This window comes from Endocarpon pusillum (assembly GCF_000464535.1).
Source record: "Endocarpon pusillum Z07020 unplaced genomic scaffold scaffold2749, whole genome shotgun sequence".
NCBI lineage: Eukaryota > Fungi > Ascomycota > Eurotiomycetes > Verrucariales > Verrucariaceae > Endocarpon > Endocarpon pusillum.
Window position 1 is genome coordinate 320624 of NW_006916232.1, and position 18507 is coordinate 339130.

Sequence of the window (18507 nt, forward strand, 5' to 3'; positions counted from 1 at the left end):
CGTAGTCCCAGACCTAGGGATTGCTCCAGGCCGCATTCATTTCTGCGGAACACGGGACAAAGTTCACTGCGGAAGTCGTCGTGCAGAAATCCATCATTTCATGAGACCGAGGTTACTTTCTTCTACATCAAAGTATATATATCCATATCCAACTGTATAGGGTTCGTCAATTTATATCCATATCCAACTGCATAGGGTTCGTCATTTCGATTGGATGATTAATATCATCTCATCCCCCCCCCCGGTCCTGCTCAGCTCCAGAGGGGCAGGAGGTAGAGAAGGAATAGGCTGTCAACCATCTGGGTTCCAAATCGGAGATGAACCAGAAGGACTGAAGAGTATAAGGGCCATAAAATTTCCTAGGGGGGAGAAGACAGGGGTGGAAATTGGAGGGCATCATTGCAGAGCTCGGAAGGAAGGGGAGGGAGCGGTGCTGTTTGAGTGTGTGATCATATTCTCATTCATCTGACCGACTCTCGAAAAATCCACACGTGAATGTATATATTATGTACATGACATCCTCTGTCCGTTCTGATCACCCATCTTCTTCGTCTTCGTCTTCGTCTTCGTCTTCTTTCCATCATTCTCAAAGACCAAATGAATTGATTCTGTGACGTGCCGGCAAAAGTATATCCCGCAAGAGCTTTGCCCGGTGACTGTACTACGTCAGCTAGCTAGCTGAGCTGCCCGTTCCAAGCCATCCCCATCGAAGGGACGGAAAAGCCAAACAGAAGGAGAGCTCGGCTCGTGAGTCCTTTGGTTGACACGATTTGCCACGGCTATGGTACACCGTCCTTTCATTCGCCGGCGCGTTCGGTGATTTTCCCTTTTCCCCGCAGTAAAAGATCGGACAGCCGTATATTCGGCAGTCTTGCATGACATGTTCAAAACCCACGGAAATGATTGCGGGCCACATGCGCATCGTCGGATTCCCAATCTTCCTGGATGACCAGTCTCGTCCCCCGCAAAGTGTCCTCGCTCCCGATGGACACGCCATCAATCTGCGAATCCGCCTTCGTGGTCGTACTCATACCCGTCCCAGGATAGTGACCACCTTGCCTGGTCGACGATCTGGATCGGTTACTCACAACCTCATCTGGGAGATGGATCCCAGGCTTCGTCATCGCCGGCGTCCTTTCGCTGCCTGCACCCCAATATCCCGTGTTCTTTTTCCTGCCCTGCCGTCTGTCATGTGGTCTCTGAACATCTTCTTCAGCGATGAAGGCTGTCATTCTCATGGTGGGGGTCACGTGGTCGGAATAGCCACCACCTGCGGCATTGTGCGCGGCGCTTGCTTCCGAGCCACGGCGGCTGGACGTGGTCTTCGTATTGGGTAAGCTGGCGGAATAGGGTCCGTTGTGATGGGATGGGGTATATAGGTCAGCGGTGGTGGTGTGGGTCATGCTGTAGGTTGCTGGAGGAGGTGGCGCGAAAGTGCGGCTGTGATTGGAGGAGAAATTGCGGAAAGAGGGTGCTGGTGCACGAGAGGCGGTATTGCTTCGGTGTCTGGAGTGGGATGAGTAGCGAGGTACGGTTGGTGGATCTGCGGCATCAGAATCGGGAATATAGATTGGCTCTGGAGGTTCGTATGCAGCTTCCCTGTCAGGCCGGTGATGGGCAATAACACCATCGGTTGTAAAGGAGCGATGGCCCACCCCTCCTCCATGAGGACCTCTTCCTTTGGCGACACGGATCGAGTCACGAATCGGGTTTCTTCGAAGTGAACCACCGAGCGGTGGTGCTTGTGGGGCCAGGTATTCTTGTTGTGGGATAGAGGGTAGGGCAGCCAGATCCCCTAATCCCAGAGGTGAGTGGCTGAGAAAGGAAAGGGCAGTCAACCAAACATAGTGTCGGTCTTGGCTTGTGGCCGTGAACTTCAAAGCGCGTTCGGGAGTCAGTATGAGGATCGATCGGTTGAATTGTGGTCCAGTGGCAGAAGCTTTGGGTAACAAATTGTCGTCTCTGACATCAAGAACAGATTGGATGTCCACTGGAGAAGAATTAGTCATGCAAGCAAGGAGACCCGTAGAATAAATATAATACATACACTTCCGTCCACTTTTACCCATCAGAGCAGATCCCGAAGTTGGTTGCTTACTGCTCCACATAACCGCCCTCTCATATGGTGCGAGCCAGACCCACCGTTTGTGTCTCACACCCGTGTTGGTGATGCTAGCGGATAGCTCCTCTCCATGTTTCACGAGATCCCATTCTTGATGTTTTGGTTCGGGGACTCCGAATGACTTTCTTCTCCGAATGTATTTGTACATCCATTCACCTACCATTGTTTGAGCAATAGCGTCGACCACCGAGGTCTGCTGTAATATAGTTCTGGCCGAGTCTGATGTCGAATGAGGATCGTGTCGGACTTGCCCTCTGCGTCTTGCAACGGTTGCAGAGTCCAAGCCAAAAGGGGGGGTCGTATTGTCTGATGGCAGAGGCGGTAATACCGGTCCGGGGTCATTCACGAAATCAAAACAAGGTGGTAGTGGTGGCGAAGAGCTTCGTTGATGGCCAGGAGCGGAGGGCCGCGGCACATTTGTTGTGGACTTCACCTTTCTCAGTGAAGGTTTACGACCCTTCCCGTCTCTCTTGCGTGGTGACCTCCCAGTTGGGGTAGGGCTTCGAGCACCCTCGCTAAGAGACTGCGGAGGTTTCCTCGAACTATGCCTCGTGGGTATAGCAAACGGAGGCGCTATCGCTGGAGCGCTCGGACTCCGATCGCGGTGAAATTGGTGAGCAGCAGCACCACTGGAGATGAGAGCCGCCTTTCGAATATCAGGCTGCTTGGAAGAGGCCGCCCTCAACGTCTTTGTTTTCCGCTCTAAAGGTCGAGCTGCAGAAATGTTCCCTCGGGTGCTTCGCCGTGAAGGCAGGTTTGCCATGTCCACACCCAAGTTGTCTACAGGAGACGTTTCCGACTCATGTGCTTCAACGTCGATCGGGTCGAAGACATCCTGATCATCAGCTTCTGGCTCGTTTTTGGACACCAGCTTGCCCGCCTTCAAGGTAAACTTTGCAGTGGGCCGGCTGAAGATATCGTCTTCATCGAATCTTTTCTGATCCTGCTCAACAAATTTGCCATTCATCTGATTTCCACTTTCTCCATACGAGGCGCTGAGTTCCGAAGTACGCGCCACGTTCTCGGTCTGCGTCGACATAACGGGTTCTTCAACCTCGGGTGTCGATGGCGGTATGTCCGCCTCTGTAGTGAAATCGATGACCCGTCTTCGAGAAGTCGCAGGCTTGATAGATCCTGGTTGCTGTAATCTGCGTCTGGACGAGTTAGGAAGTGGGCTCGTAGCTTGAGCTGCTGGCTGGCTCTTGGAAGACGTCTGATCCACCAATTTGGGCGGCTTTCTGAAAGGCAACAATCTTTGCGGTAACTGACCTGTCCGAGTGTCTATGCGAATCTCCTCGGTTTGCATTGAGGACGAGGTGTAGTCCAGCAGCGGACGAATATTGACTTGACAGGAGGCATTCTTCGTCTGCGGCGGTAGTACAACATTACTTGTTGGAGTAGCTGGCCTAGATGCTGGAGGATGGATGGCGATGATGGGGACGGGGAGCTTCTGAGAATCATTTGCGGACATCTTGCTTTCGTCATAAGTTTCGGCTTTATCAATCCGATCTGTTTGGGTGGCCCTGCTGATCATTTGAGGCTCAGCTACAGGACGAGGAGGCGAATCTTCCGTGGTAGGATTATATGGACTCAATGGTGTCCGAGGTGGACTAGGTAGCTGGCTCGAAGTCTGGCAAGAGGACGAAACCATGCTGCTCCCTGGTTTGGGTGGCGTAGAAGGACTTTCTCCGGTATCTATTGAGCTTGAAAAGGCTGCAGGGTCTTTGTGAGACAGGGCATTGACAGAATATATCAATTTGTTTTCATTTCCTGTTCCCGTCGGACTATTTGTTGCGGGCCATAGCTTTGGAGAGGGCGGAGAATATTGCGTCGCAGCATCAACATATTGCACTTGGTAAAGAGCCTGGAGCTTGCTGACGACGTTGTTCTTCAAGCTTATATTGATGCTGTGTCTCTGCTGCTCATTTTCAGCGAAGACCGGGAACTGATCCTCTTGGGCAAGTCCTAAAATCTTTCTGGCCTTCTGGTCCATCGAACGGGAGTGAGAAGACACGGGTCGTTCTTCTGGCAGCTCATCTGCTGAAATCTGTTCTTCATGTCGTGCATCGTGGTTTATCTGATCCTCTTCCACTTCATCAAAGGCAAGCTCGTCAGCTAGGCAGATCGAATGACCATTGTTAAAATTCATGTACGAAAGTCGATACCCATGCAAGTCGCCCTCTTGGGTCCCCGCTGAAGCCTCGCTGTCCCTCCGTCGTCCTCCCAACCCGGTTGATCGCATACTGGCCGTACTTCCTTTTCTAAGGTGCATCTTCTTCGGTGACTCGTAGTGGTTGACATCCTGATGCGATATTTGTCCATTCACCACTTGCGTGTTGCCCAGCTCGTTGAGGACGACTTTTAGGCGGCCTTCAACGACATGTACCTTTGTCTCAAGGCCCCGCTTTTCTCTCTCCCAGTTGCCTCGATCACGCTCCCAAAGCACCTGAGTCCTTTCTGCACTCTCTTCTTGCGCTCTAATTTTCTTCTGGGACAACTCAAGCCGCTTCCGCAAATCAACTGAATCATTAAGAGCCTCATCTCGCTCTTTAGAGAGCTCGCTCATTGCTGACAGGCTTCCACCTTCCAGAATCTGCATTTGACGCTTGATGGATCGCGTTTCCTCTGAGCTCGACGCCACCGTTTCCAGGAGGGATTCATTCTCGTTACGAGTTCTGTGCAGACTGGCTTCAAGGTGCTCGATATCCTTCGTCTTGTTTTCAACCTCTCTCCGTAGTGATAATATCTCAGAGACCAGGGATGCGTGTAAGCTTGGGGTGAAACGACGCGGGTCCAACGGAGATATCTTCTCGTCAGTGGCTGAGTTCAACGTCTCATGACTTATTCTGGGAGGGAAGTCGCCGTTCGGGAGAAGATGGACCGGAGATGAAGATGTGTCTGGCGAGGCACTCCCATGACGGCGCGATTGACGTGACCGAGATCTTGGCGGTGTTCGGTAGGGCGTATCTGTAGGTGTCGGCAGAGCACAAAGAACTCCTTCTGCCTGAGGTGTATGGTCCATACTGGCAGAGAAGAACTTTCTTTTGGAACGAAATATTTCCCGGCAACGTTAGATTGAAGGCAGGTTTCGCATTGCGTGTTCCTCGGTGTAAAAACGGCTCGGTAAATATCACCTCCTGGGTGCAGGTGTTTCTTCGAATTGGTGAACCACGTGCAGGTTATGTGGAACCGAGGACGTTACGCGTTACACAAATGTCAGTAGCACAAGGACAATTCGTGCAGTGTCGGTTGATCTGTGCGCAGATTGGGAACAGCTTCACGAAATCTAGTGAATGGTATGCTGCTACAGCGGGCCGGATTGAACGTTGAAACGGTCAATAGTTTCGCTGGTGAAATCGGTCTTGAGTTGTTGTTGTTTTGGTCTTGAAGAATTTTGGCTGCCAGCAAGGGTATAATGTATCGCGAGCAGCTTAGGCAAGGCGCATTGGATGCTTGCTTTTAGCCGAGCAGCAACCCTGCGGCAGGTGGATCTGGTCTGACTCGCGAGTACTTCACATGCAAGCAAAACGAGACATTGCCTTGGGGGGTTTGCAGAGGGGAATGTCAATTGGTGCAGTACATGGCCAGGACTGTGCAAAAGTGACTAAAGAGAGAAAGAATAACAAGGTATGACAAGGATTCCCGAAGCCAAAGGAGTGGAGATAGACAGCAGTGCAAGCACAAGAGGGAGGAGAAGAGAGGTGACAGACAAATGGCGATCTGCCAGCAGGCTCTGCTGCAGCTTGAAAATGCACAGTCGATCGTGTCAAGCTAGGTACTCTTAGACTATCACTAGCAATAGATTGGTCAAGGTGCTGACTGAGGAAGAGGGAGGACTGGGGTACGGAGTAATGCAGGCATAAACGTGATGAATTGCCATTTCCAGGGAGAAATGGAAGCGGGCCCATTTAGCCGTGATCAACGAAGAGGGACATGGGAAGAGAAGCCCTAGCGCGGTGCGATTATGCAGAGCCGGGGAAGTGGTTGATGAACACCAACCAAGCGGGATATGCCGGTACATCAGGGGTAAAACACTGATTCAGTGAACGCTCATCGTCGATGACTGGCCGAAGACCAATTGACGGATGGATGGTGTCCAAGCTGCTACGTGTTAAGGCTTGTGTTGTGCTGTTCGGTTGTCGGAAACGAGAATGTTTCGAACCCTAAAAGTCTCCTGGTCCAATGGCTCATGTTTACACCAAGCCGCGGTTCAATTAAGCACGGGGAAGAAATGTAACTCGCGAAGAATTGACCAACGCTTCCCAATAAGAGTTAACCTTTGGCACATCCCTGGTCTAGCCAAAGTGCACGTTCCTATCCCTTAACTCACGTGACGGGCACCCATGGCACGTCAAGCCCGGCTCTATCGATTGATCCCTGCTTGAAAATGTCTACGTAGTCCATGGGCTCAGCATGAAACTTGCTTCTGAGGAGGTCCCAGACCCATGAGGAGCTGACCCTTCTGCTGTGGCCTGGAATCATGAGCGTTTATGATCTCCGCAAGACAAATACAGCTCACTCCCCATCGACTCTCGTAAATTGTGGGCACTACGGGTGGCTTGATCAGCCTGTGGATCAGACAACCCTGGGCCGCCTAACATTATTAATGCTCCCAGGTTTGCGGCGCACGGCCCCCGGCCCACAGTACAATTGTGGCCCTGGGAACAACTGGTCTCGGAGCTTAAAAGCTCGCTTGGTTTCACTAATCGCTGTTACCCGCCAATAGTAGTCTCAAGTGCAGCGCCACTTCCTTGGCACTGCGGCTCAGTCTTCCAAGTGGGCCATTATTGCTGACCCATCTTCCTATTCCGGCTCTCCAATATCCAACGATAATACTCATTAATGATTGAAGCAGACATGCCAGAACGAGATATTGTTGAACGGCATCAGTGATAAGTAGGTACAAGACTCGAAATGTACATGCAGTCGAGCTGATGATGTGACCTGTCACCTCTGCATTGGACATCAAGATCAACCCACTTCCCGCGTCATTATCCACTCAGTAGGCAAGCGGGGGGTTAGAATGCCTCAATTGGCGTCGTCAATCTCAGTCGCCTAATGTTGCAACTTGTTTTGCATATCAAGGCCCTTCGTGCGTCTTCTTTGAGAGGGAACGTCATCAAGAACAGGTCAATCCAGACCTCCTTGAATAACATGCCTTAGACGCTTTTCCTTCAAGAGATTGCTATAAGCTGTTTCTAGATTACCTTGTTTGAGCTTAAAGTTTGTGCTATACGCTAATTGAGGCATTGCCCGCAAATTGGATAGCATTTGATATAATATCAAAGGGCGGTAGTTCAGCGTGAACGCCACATGAGTTTCAGGTGTCATGACACTATCAATTAGTGGTGGTCCATCCCATGGTTCTCACCAACCACCTGGCATGTACTAATTACGGAGTGGTGCTGAACTGCGAGCGAGAGGCTATTTAAATTGGCATGGTCAATGCCACTCAGCCGGCGGCCTTATGACCTTCAGTATACGAAAAGATGCCAACGAGAAGCGCATATGTTGCCAAAGGAATTGACTGTATCTGGCACAGAAGCCTCGAATCCGATTTCGTCTGCGAGCGCTCATGGGGAGATTGCTGAGGCGCTCTAGTATCACGAAAATATGACGCTCATGATTATGAAGAAGCAGTGACCTTTGCATTTAAGTAGGACGACAGTAACAGCCTCAGAGATCACGATCATAACTCCTCAACCATAAAAATTCCTATATGGCAAATCCTTCGTAAAAGATTTGCATCGCCGCACATTCCGGTGGCACTGAGTATAGTCGACGAGAATTGTGGTTGTTCTTCCGGTTTTCCAACATGACGATCACGGGATCTCTGGCGGCCGACAAGCGACCACGTCATCTAGGAATAGGTTCAATCGAACCTCGAGACGGCGAAGGTTGGGGTTGAATGGAAACCAATGTAATCGATGGCATTCTGCTCGGCCTCTCGTACTGACTTGTAGCAGCTGTCGACAATATTTAGCATCACATCCGAGCCAACAGCCTCTGCCCAGGATGGGTCAATACCCCGACGTTTCAGACCAGCCTTCCATGAGATACCTCAGCTGTCACCAATGGTCAAAAACCATGTCTCCGCTCAGAAGGATCACGGAAGCGGAAGAGGTGGCGGATGCCATGTCTTTTCTACACAGCCCGTTAGCAACTTCTTTCAATGGTGTGGCGCCCACGTTGATGCGGGAATGACTCTGTTAGTCAAAAGGACTTGAAAGGAGTGACCTAAGTCAGCGATCTCAACGAAGTCGGCAAGGTCCTTGGACTGGAGGGAGCAGTGATTGCGATCCTAGGCCCCAAATCATGATACTACCGCAGCTAGTTAACAGCCGAGAAAGGTATGACGATGGATTCACAAGGTCACCCACCTGCGCAACCGCGAAGTCAATCCAATCAACGTCACGTGATCGCCCGCTGTGAATGACACGTTGCATTTGTTATGTTGTGTATACCGTCAAAGGGGTGCTACTCTCCATCGCCTTTCCACCTTACGACACAGATAGGTACGGTGGACGGAGATGAAACAAGCTGAGTTTGTTGTACACTCCATGAGTGTCTCTTGATAGCCTTGTACAATTCGTCCTTGACTAACTAGTAGTGTTTCGTCATTTCACCGGGCGATCATGATCGCCGCTTGTGGCTTAGACCCTGAAGGGAAAACCCTTCTAAGATAACCAGTGATCCTCCAAAATCGCCAGAATATTTGGAGCAGCCTTGTGCTGCTACTGACAGATGTTCACCAGGCACACACAGCTGGTCGAGCGAAAGTTCCTGCTTATCGGTAAGCGAACCAGGTAGAGTAGCAGAACCTGTCATGGTATGCATGATTCCCATAAGTGGATTCAGCATACATGAAAGAGCATTGTCGGGATATCTTCCAAGGGCTATGTCAGGGGAATGTACTAATTACATATTCGAAGGAGGTGTTCTGCCGTAACAAAGCGGCGGATACAGTACATCGGGCGCGACGCTAAGCCAAGCTGCTTTAGATCCACCCCCCATAGGGAACACCCCTTTCCGATTAATATGTAATTACAAGCCGAGTCACGTCTATGAGGTCGCGGTACATCTGTCACTGGTCTTCCAGAGCGCAGTAGGACCCGCTGGTCCCTGTGGATCAAAATCTCTGCACAAAACAAGACCAGTCAGCAGGGTATTGGGAGGCGGTTATCTTCAAAAGAGATCATGACATACTTATCGAACCAGTTTCCAAATACACCTCGAGCGGAATTGCGACCACCTATTTGTATGCCTTCGCTTCGCCATCGTTCTTCACTGTTTCTTGTTAAAACAGTCTCTTTCCATTCGATGATGTCTTTTGGATGATCATACCCGTGGTAGACTGAAAATGTTGTCCATCGTATTTCCCCCTCTGGCGTCAATCTGACTGTGCCTGTTGATGTCAGAAGTGGCGCCCAAGGGGTTTTGAGGTACTTACCACGTATAGTGGAATTCGAGTTGGGGTCCCAGCTGGCATGCATCGATCGTGAAGTGCCGGTAAAATGAACAATTGGTAATGTTTGACCATCTGTTGGACCGGGCTGCTCAAGTTTGGTTGCTTTGAGGTTCATGATAATAAGCCGAATTGCCTCGCCCGTATCTAGTGGTTCTCGAGGCTCATCGGATGGAGGTGGTGCGGAGGAAAAGTTGTATGAAAAGAGTTCGGTATAGTCTAGGCAATCAGTCGCGGTCTGCGGCATTGCGCCGGCGTTTCAGTAACTCACCAAGAAAACAAACGACCTACAGTATAGATTAGCCAGAGCTCGACGAAGGGGTGATGGAGCACTAACTCTCCTCCAAGTACCTGTAATATTATATGGGTCAATGAAATCCAAGGACAGCGGAGGTTCTTCCGGCACAGGTGAGGATGGTGACGTGTAACTGTCAGGAGTGGCTCCGAAGAATGGGTCAATCCAGATAGGCTTGAACGCGCCATTAGTTCTGTCGGAAAATATCTGCAGGTTATGACCAAGGACCACCATAATAGCTTCAACTTTCTCCCAATCGACGTCCTGTGATCCGTCGTCTATGAAAGGGCCCCAGAAGGTCTTCTCGGTATACTGACGGAGGTCATAGACCTTGGACGTTGCATAGGGATAGACAGGCTTGCATATTGTCCGTTTTGGGTACAGGATCGGCACTCCATATAGGCAGTGGAGTTTTGCGCTCAGTTGTTGCTCGGCTTTCGTCGCAGAAGGGCTCCTACCTTCTTTCTTTGCTCTCTCGTACAATGAAGAATTGCAAAGGAAGAGTTCAGCATTCGCTGATTTCTGAAAGAGCTCTGCGAGAAATGCAACATTGAGAGGATGCTGTGCTTCAGACGAGGTGTTTCGTAACAGGTCAGCAACAGTATCCGCCACGTATTCCAAATTCGGTCGCTGGCTTGCACTGTTACTATATGATCTCTGTCATTGGCAGATTGGAGACATGCCTTCGTGTTTTGATCGCTAGAATCAAGGATCTTCTGAAGCCTCACAAGCCTCGGAAGAAGCTCCTCCCAGGCCGGCTCCTTGTCTCCAGCCTCTCGTATCCGAGGATCCTGCTCTTCTATTATTAAGTTACTAGGGTGCTTAGCATGGAGTTCTCACAAATGATTTAAGATAGAGTTCCTTGAAGAGGCAACGATTCTTTTGAATGAAACCATGAAACGAACGGCAGGTGCAGGCCAAAGATGCCATATCAACAGGATCTGCTTCTGCAAAAACATTGTGTAGTATTTCGTGAGGTAAACTTATCAAACAAGCCATCTTGTTCGTACTGATGACTTGGTCTCTCTGCTTGGTAATATATTTCCCAGTAGAGTCTCAAGTAATGATGTGGATTTCTGGTCACCTCCCCACCTGAATCATGAGAAGAATTGATGCTCGAATTCTTGCAAATCCCACGAGCCCTCTAGGTCTACTGATTTCCTGTGGCGATATTCGGAGGAACGGCCTTGGCTCGGACTTAAGATATGATATCAATCACAGCACTCACCGGAAGTCCAGACTCTTTCCGGCCTTTCAATCAATAATAACTGCAGATCTCTAACCAGCTTCTCCGCGTCTTGGCGTTCCTGAACCTGCAGCCAACCGGAGGTGTGAGGGTCAAGCAGCGAAAGGAGAAATGTTAAGGCTGAATCTATTGATCTCATACCCGTTCGCGTTTAATAAGCAGTTGTTCTATCCATTAGATATTGCCGCCTCCACACTGACCCACAGATAGCATGGCCTAACCAAATCCCCCAAAAGCAATCCTAATAGACGCCTTTGGCACCATACTCGACCGCCGCATCATCACCAACTATTTCATCATTAAATCCACCCAAGCCTCTCTAGCTGCGTCCTAAATACTCGAGAAGCTGAAACAAAACTCCGTATACTAGTGCAAATTCGCCCAAACGTAGCGCCACAGCTATTACGTCTTTACCAAAACGTACAGCGCCAACCCCAACACAACCCTCAGAAGCTTAGACCAGCACCAGCGTTCCTCATTAGATGAGCTCCTTGAAACGTAACCTCCTCGATCTCTGAACTTCAGACCGAAAGGAAGATACGGTGTTGATACGGCACAGTTTAGATCCCTGATCTGATCCAACCAATAGCCATCGGCTCTTGAATCACGAATTCACAACCTGCACACTCTCCAATGGCAATCAGACGCTGCTTCACTATCTTGCAGCGCATGGCAAACTCTCGTATGCGAAGTTCTTCAGTGGAGAGTATTTTTGCGTGTACAAGCCGAGTGTACTGAACTGTGAGGGTGCGGCAGGGGATTTGGATTTGAAGAGGGCGGAGCGTAGGTTTTTTGCAGCGCACTTGGGGGATTGGAAGCGGCGAGGAGGTGTGAATATTACAATCTTTTTGTGGAGAAGGAGGGAGAAGGAGCGATGGGGAGTGAGGAGATTGAGAACAATGAGACAGGCGGGTGTGGGTGGATACGTGGATTAGAATTAGGAATGGTGGGCTTGAGGATATCGTTAGGCGGTTGGGTATCAAAGATTAAATTTTTTTTTCGGAAGCAAAGACTAGATGGTTATTTGAGGCTTCTTGTAACAAGAACTGCTAATACTTTTGATGGGACAAAGGTCGTCCGAGCATGACATCTCCGAACGTATATGACGACGACAAAAAGTCCAAACCTGCTGATAACGCACTGGCGGCACACCGTAAACCCAAATTGTAATGCAGGAGTATCACGTCGAATATCGGTGTACTCGCTCCACAGCCAGGCAGCACCCAGTTACCATATTGTTTAAGCAACGGGTGGCAAGATGTCCGGACTGGGGGGGGCAATGAAGCGGTCGCTTTTGTCCATGCCTAATGCGTGCAAGTATCCAACTTTGTACTGCAATGAACTGGTCAGCGGAGCAAGTGCCATCACACAAGATAGAAGGATTCTCACAACATGGAAGTCCGTAGTCTTCTTGAAGACCCCACCGTTTGTTCTCTCACTTTCGTCTCAATAGAGCGTTCTCAACCACCTGTCCAATCGTGGATAATCATGCCTGATCATCTTCGAATTGCACTTGAAGATGTTGTAATAGGCCACATCAAATCTGCTTAAGGTGGTATAAAGCCGGATATCTACTTCTGTGATATTTTCGCCAAGGTGCTCTTCAAGCCGATCCAGGGACTCAAATAAGTGGATGAGATTTGACTCGTATGCTTCTTGTGTCGTGGCGAGACCGGTCTTGTATACTCCGTCGTTCACGGTATGGTAGACCCATTCGTTCATTGCGTCGATGTCCTTTCTCAAATGTTCAGGGTAAAACCCACCCCCAGGACGATTTTCCTCCCGCATGTTTTCTGGGAGCTGATCATCGAACGCAGTATAAAACATGCGGATGATCTCGCTACTCTCGTTATTAACGATGGTCTCGGCTTTCTTGTCCCATAAAACAAGGGACCGTGCATCGACCTACATACTCAGGGTCGGCCTTGAGGTACAATTGTTTCAAGGCAATGAACCCGTAGAGAGGATCTTCTGTAGGTGACCCATGTTGTCCATCGAATAGCCAACCATCTTCATTCAAAACAGAATTGCAAAGGATGAGCTGGATGAATGGCTCCAGCCCCGTTAGTGAACGGACTAAATTAGCCCTGTGTGCCCAAGGGCATCCAAGATTGAGATATAGTGCATAGCGATCTTTTTCTGCCGGAAATCGCGCCGAAGGATCTCTTGAAATCCAATCCCGAAATTGGGAGTCTCTCCGGCGGAATTGACCATCTGCGTCGGCGTGCTTGTAGATGGCAGCCTGTCTGATTGTTAGTAGTATCTCTTGAGTACCACGATTACACCATTGTTGTTTGCATTTGCACCTTTTTTGTCATCTTGTTCGAAGAAGGACTTTTGAACTCGATGTTAGATTTGGTGGATCTTCTGGTATTTTTCGCTTGCGGACAAAGCGTATTCGGCGTGCTCTGGGCTGTGATGTTATATATGAAGTGTTTGCCTCAGTTCCTCAGACGTGCTGGCGCATATTAACTTAGTAAGCAGCTTAGCCATAAGCACGTCTGAGAGCAAGATCGCCAGAAACAGCCAGATTGTCATTCCCAGATCTACACTTCGGCGTACTTTTGAGAATGACATACAAAAAATGAGAAAATGAAAAAAGAATGCTTTACTTTTAGCCTTTTATCACTTGAATATGATGAAGATAGACATATTAAGTAGAAAATAAGTTAGATCATTGAATAATCTAACTCCGACCAAGCTCAAATTGAAAATCAATCAAGAAGTGGTTGAGTTGTGATCATTTTGACGAACGACAATCTGGCTGTTTTTGGCGATCTTGCTCGGGATTGCTGAATCAGCGAGTCAGCCAATCAAGTTGCAGGCACGTCTGAGGATCTGAGGCAAATGAAGTGTCTTGCTCAGCCGTAATGCTTATCAAGTATTAGTAATTCTTCCGCACAGGGTCTGAAAAACGGGCTCAGAAAGTCGTGGCCGCATCTTTTGCGATACTAATACATGGAAAGGGCACTGGGCCAAAAAAGCGGCCAACCCTTTTTGAACCCCCGTTGATCACGGATAATTTGGCAAGTCACTGCAGCGCTGCGATCGTGGAGTTGGTGTCTTGCGGTCGATTGAAGTCATCTTGTTGCAATCAGAAGCTTCCCAGAATTATGCGAACCGGTCATAAGAGCTGACCTTAATTCAAACAGAGCACTTGGAAGGTAAAGCTCGGTGGAATGTTGGATTGCACTCTGAACACGAATCGCAGGGACAGAGCCTTGTGATGGATTATTTCAGTACTTGCGCACGAGTGTACGTGTTCTCCTCCACAATCTACTGTCGGTTAAAACTGCTCCGACACCTGTCCTTTTTCTTGTATCTGACCCTGCTTTGGATGAGACTTCAACGACGCCAAGAATATTCATTATTTGTATGGAGATGCTTCGCTGGAAAAGCGTACGAGAAAATTCCTGCCCGCAAAAGACTCCCGCGGCCCATCAACGCTCTTACTATCGCGATTCCGATTCCGCAAATTCCTCGTTGGCCGCAGGACGGCACGATAATATTTATTAATGGGAAGAGGCTGATTGGCGCAGAAGATCGGAGCACAAGCAAAAACCACGCGACGGAACCGTACTACGTAGTACAATTTGTTCCTGTTCCTTTGCTATACGTAGTGAGAACTTTTCGTCAACAGGGCCGTGCCGCCCGAGATCGGCAACATGTGCATCTTGGGCTTGAATTCATGAAAGATTCCTTGACTGCACACGAGACCAATTGGCCCTATTATGATGAAGCAAATTGGGCATAGGTGTTGGTGATGGTGGTTGGCCGATATGCACAAGATAATCGGATGCTTGGCGATGTATACTCCTTCAGTGCGAATCATACCCGGGCAAGTATGCACATGTTCAGCCATTGGAACTCTTTCCCAATATCAAATGTGGCCCCATAGTGGGCGTGTTAAGGGGCCAAACCGGCTTCTCGTCTGCGTAGATGTGGCGGAGGATTGCTGGGGTGACAGGAATGCAATCCAGGAGGAGCAATACGATGGGTTCAGTAGCCAATCAGCCCGAACCAACGACATTCTGCACTCGAAGGTCATCGTTGTACTTCGAACCGTCCCAGACCCTTGACGGTCGGTGTGATTTCTTTTGAAGCTGCAGCTCTTGCCTGTGGCTAGGTAGTAGATACGTGCTAACTTGCCGCGAATGCCATGCTACCTGCATAAAAGTGCATTGACTGATTCAAGACGCCAATCAACCTTGTGCTGCTTTGGTTATGGCGCCTTAAGTCCGCTTGTTAACCATAAGAATGCTGCTGGGTCCATGATGAATTGGCCAATTGGAGGTCTGACAACCGGAAAACCACGGGAATGGCTTTACTTGGTGCGTGGTTCATGTTATTGTGGTACTCCTTAGATGTGATGTAGCTGTGATGTAGGCTGTAATGTAGCTGTAGTTTCAGCTGCGGCTCGAAAAGAAGAAACGCCAAAAAGTATGGTGACTTAAGCCTTTAGGCTGGGACCTTTTTACTTTGAGTCTTATCCAATGCTATCTCAGTCGGCCATTCTTCCAAACTCTACAGAGCCTTCCAGCAGGCTGATTCTGTGCTCTCCTGCAATTTTTTTGCGAGCTAAAAACACCTCTTGTTGGAGCTATCTTGCCCCGAAATTGCGGGCCAACCGAACCGGCCTGGAGCACAAAATCTTTCACAAACCTTCTCTCAAGCTCTATTCTAACCTCGCATCCTGCAATCGCTCGTTCCTGTCTGTGGTCAATATTGATTTTACAGGTCTCTCGAACCCCTCTCGAACCCTCTCTGGCAAAGAATCTGTTAGAACGGTTCAGCTTTACCATCGGCTCAAATAGTAGGGAAAACGTCTAAGAAAGGGTGCGGAGCAATTAGTCACAATCGTTGTGGTCCACCAACATACAACACGCGTCTTGTACCTTCTGGTTGAGGCTAGAGCTGGAGGAGGACGTTGTGTTGCTTGGGATCACACAGGGTGGCGGCGGAGGATCTTGCCCAAATATTGCTCACACCCGCGCTCAGGCCAATCTGGCTTGCAGCATTACACGATTACATCGTGTGCTATTCGAACGTCGCCTGGCGGATAGGGAGTGTTTGCGGATTGTGATCCCAGGCTGGACGATCTTCAGTTCTGGCCCCCCTGTCTTGTTGCACTGCCTGTACGTGGGCCAAGAGAGTTACCATCCTTCTCGAGCAGGACGTCGAAGGATTCCTACTTTCATCTTAAACACGATTAGATTCGCGTGGAATAGGGCTGCGCCATTCTGAATTGTTCCTTGGGAGGACTTCTGTCAGCTGAGCTGGGTTTCAAACGAGGTTTATGACTTTGTGCTTCTATTCTCAACGGTGTCATTTCGACGTTCGATAGAAAAATCGCACCGCAATCATGGCAGGAAAGATGACACTCCACAAACTGGTGGTTCTCGGAGACGGTGGTGTTGGGAAGACAGCTCTTACCATTCAGGTTAGTAGTGCTTCCTTGTGCCCCTTGCATGCACGAGGCTAACATCTTTTCTAGCTCTGCTTAAACCACTTCGTCGAGACATACGACCCCACCATTGAAGATTCTTACCGAAAGCAGGTGGTAATAGACCATCAAGCTTGCATGCTAGAAGTTCTTGACACCGCCGGACAAGAGGAGTATATTTCTCTACGAGATCAATGGATAAGAGATGGCGAGGGCTTTGTTCTGGTCTACAGCATCACTCACAGGCAATCATTCAACAGCATACGGAAATACTATAATCAGATCCAAAGGGTGAAAGACTCGGGTAACGCAGGGTCGCCGACAGGTTCAAGCTATTTGAACCCCTCGCTGGCAATATCCGCTCCTACTGGACCGGTGCCCGTTATGTTGGTTGGAAATAAAAGCGACAAAGTCACTGAAAGAGCAGTCTCTTCACAAGAAGGCCAAGCGCTGGCGCGTGACCTGGGCTGTGAATTTGTTGAGGCATCGGCAAAGAATTGCATCAATGTCGAGAGAGCCTTCTACGACGTGGTTCGAGCTTTAAGGAGACAGCGGTCACAGCCCTCCAGGCAACCGGACCGAAGAGCAACGGGTTTTAGCACAAGCAGCATGCGAGATCGTACTACAGACCACTTCATCCATGCAGGGAAGAGGAGAGAGAATAAGACGAAATGTGTCATATTATGATGAGTGTGGCCTTGGGACAATGCTTTGTGGGCATTGTTTCAGTCCAATCGGCGACATACGGCAAGTCACTACACTGACAACCATGTTGCGACCAGACATGAGCCAATTTGAATCAAAGCACAATTCTAGCTCTGTGTGCTCGATGGCCTATCTCGGTTCTACGTCGCCGCTAAGGAAGTCCGGCAACTGGTCCGCCGTACTCGTCTCCAGATCTTCTTGTTCGCCATGCTCCAGCCATTATTTCTCCGACATTTTCTCAGGTCGCCCACCTTCTCTAGATACATGGACGTTGGTGAAACGTTCGTTTTACAACCGCACAAACATCTCGGCGCCCCTGCTTTAAGGGTGTGATTTGAGAACATTGAGGAACGACTACGACATCTCCGCCCGCATAATGAGATAGTGCGAAACGTTCCTGATGTTTATGCGGAGTGGTTTGCGCCAGTGGCACTGGCTAAGGGACTGCCTCCACTTGGGAAGTATCTTCTCTTTTTCTGCTTCCTTGTAAATATGATATCACACATAGAATTTGATCAGCAGCCGCGTACCTCGTAGGTACAGAACTAGGTCATCACAATTGCAACCTTGACCCTTGCAAGGCTTGTGGTACAAAGTGTAACTGAAGCGGCTGTGAAGCAAACATGGGTCATCACTTTTACTCTGCAAACCGCATGCTCTGACCCCAGTCTGCACTTGACTGTGTAGCACGTACGCAGTAGCAGCAGCATAGATATCATTTCTCAAAGTGAAGCGAACGAGCAAGGGGCGGCCTTGGCACTGGTGACAAACAGCGCAATCAATGCAAACAGTGCAAACTTCAGCCTCCTGTTGCATCAAAGTCCAGAGCTGGAGGGCGCCTCATCATATCACCTCAGTCGCATTTTATATCGTCCTATTCCGGAAGTCTCATATATTACTCCAACACCCATGACTGGCCCTCACATCTCAATCCCTCGGCCCTATGGCAGCTCTACACATTTCGGGAGTACAGCTCCAGACAGGCGACGCTCTGAAGTCGGAATGCCCAGGTTCTTCAGGAGGTCAGCTTTTCTCTTGCGGGAATGATGTGATGTGATGTGATTGAATGATCCGCTGCTGAGAAAGACCAACAATGGCAGGCTGTTCAAGTTCCCCCAGATGGATTTCGAAATGGCGGTTTGGGAAATGACGCATCTCCTCTACCAGCCCAAGAAGGTCTTCAAGTCAATCTATTACCACAAACGTAACATTCACACATTCCCCTCCCCCT

The 18507-nt window shown here is 49.4% G+C and overlaps 3 protein-coding genes across 3 annotated transcripts; 1 reads left to right on the forward strand and 2 right to left on the reverse strand.

The window, feature by feature from the left end:
• Nucleotides 1-884: 884 nt before the first annotated feature.
• EPUS_02184 (uncharacterized protein) lies at nt 885-5144 on the reverse strand (the record flags this gene model as incomplete). Its single annotated transcript, XM_007803951.1, has 2 exons — nt 885-1990; nt 2048-5144. 2 exons carry the CDS (start codon nt 5142-5144, stop codon nt 885-887), a joined length of 4203 nt encoding a protein of 1400 aa, XP_007802142.1.
• Nucleotides 5145-9184: 4040 nt separating this feature from the next.
• EPUS_02185 (uncharacterized protein) lies at nt 9185-13446 on the reverse strand (the record flags this gene model as incomplete). The annotated part of the gene is made up of 8 exons (XM_007803952.1): nt 9185-9260; nt 9329-9527; nt 9573-9806; nt 9859-9874; nt 9925-10512; nt 12704-12968; nt 13042-13370; nt 13435-13446. The coding sequence occupies 8 exons, from the start codon at nt 13444-13446 to the stop codon at nt 9185-9187; spliced, it is 1719 nt and encodes a 572-aa protein (XP_007802143.1).
• A 3044-nt stretch (nt 13447-16490) lies between these two features.
• Nucleotides 16491-17258, forward strand: EPUS_02186 (Protein ras-2; the record flags this gene model as incomplete). The annotated part of the gene is made up of 2 exons (XM_007803953.1): nt 16491-16568; nt 16623-17258. The coding sequence occupies 2 exons, from the start codon at nt 16491-16493 to the stop codon at nt 17256-17258; spliced, it is 714 nt and encodes a 237-aa protein (XP_007802144.1).
• Nucleotides 17259-18507: the final 1249 nt, after the last annotated feature.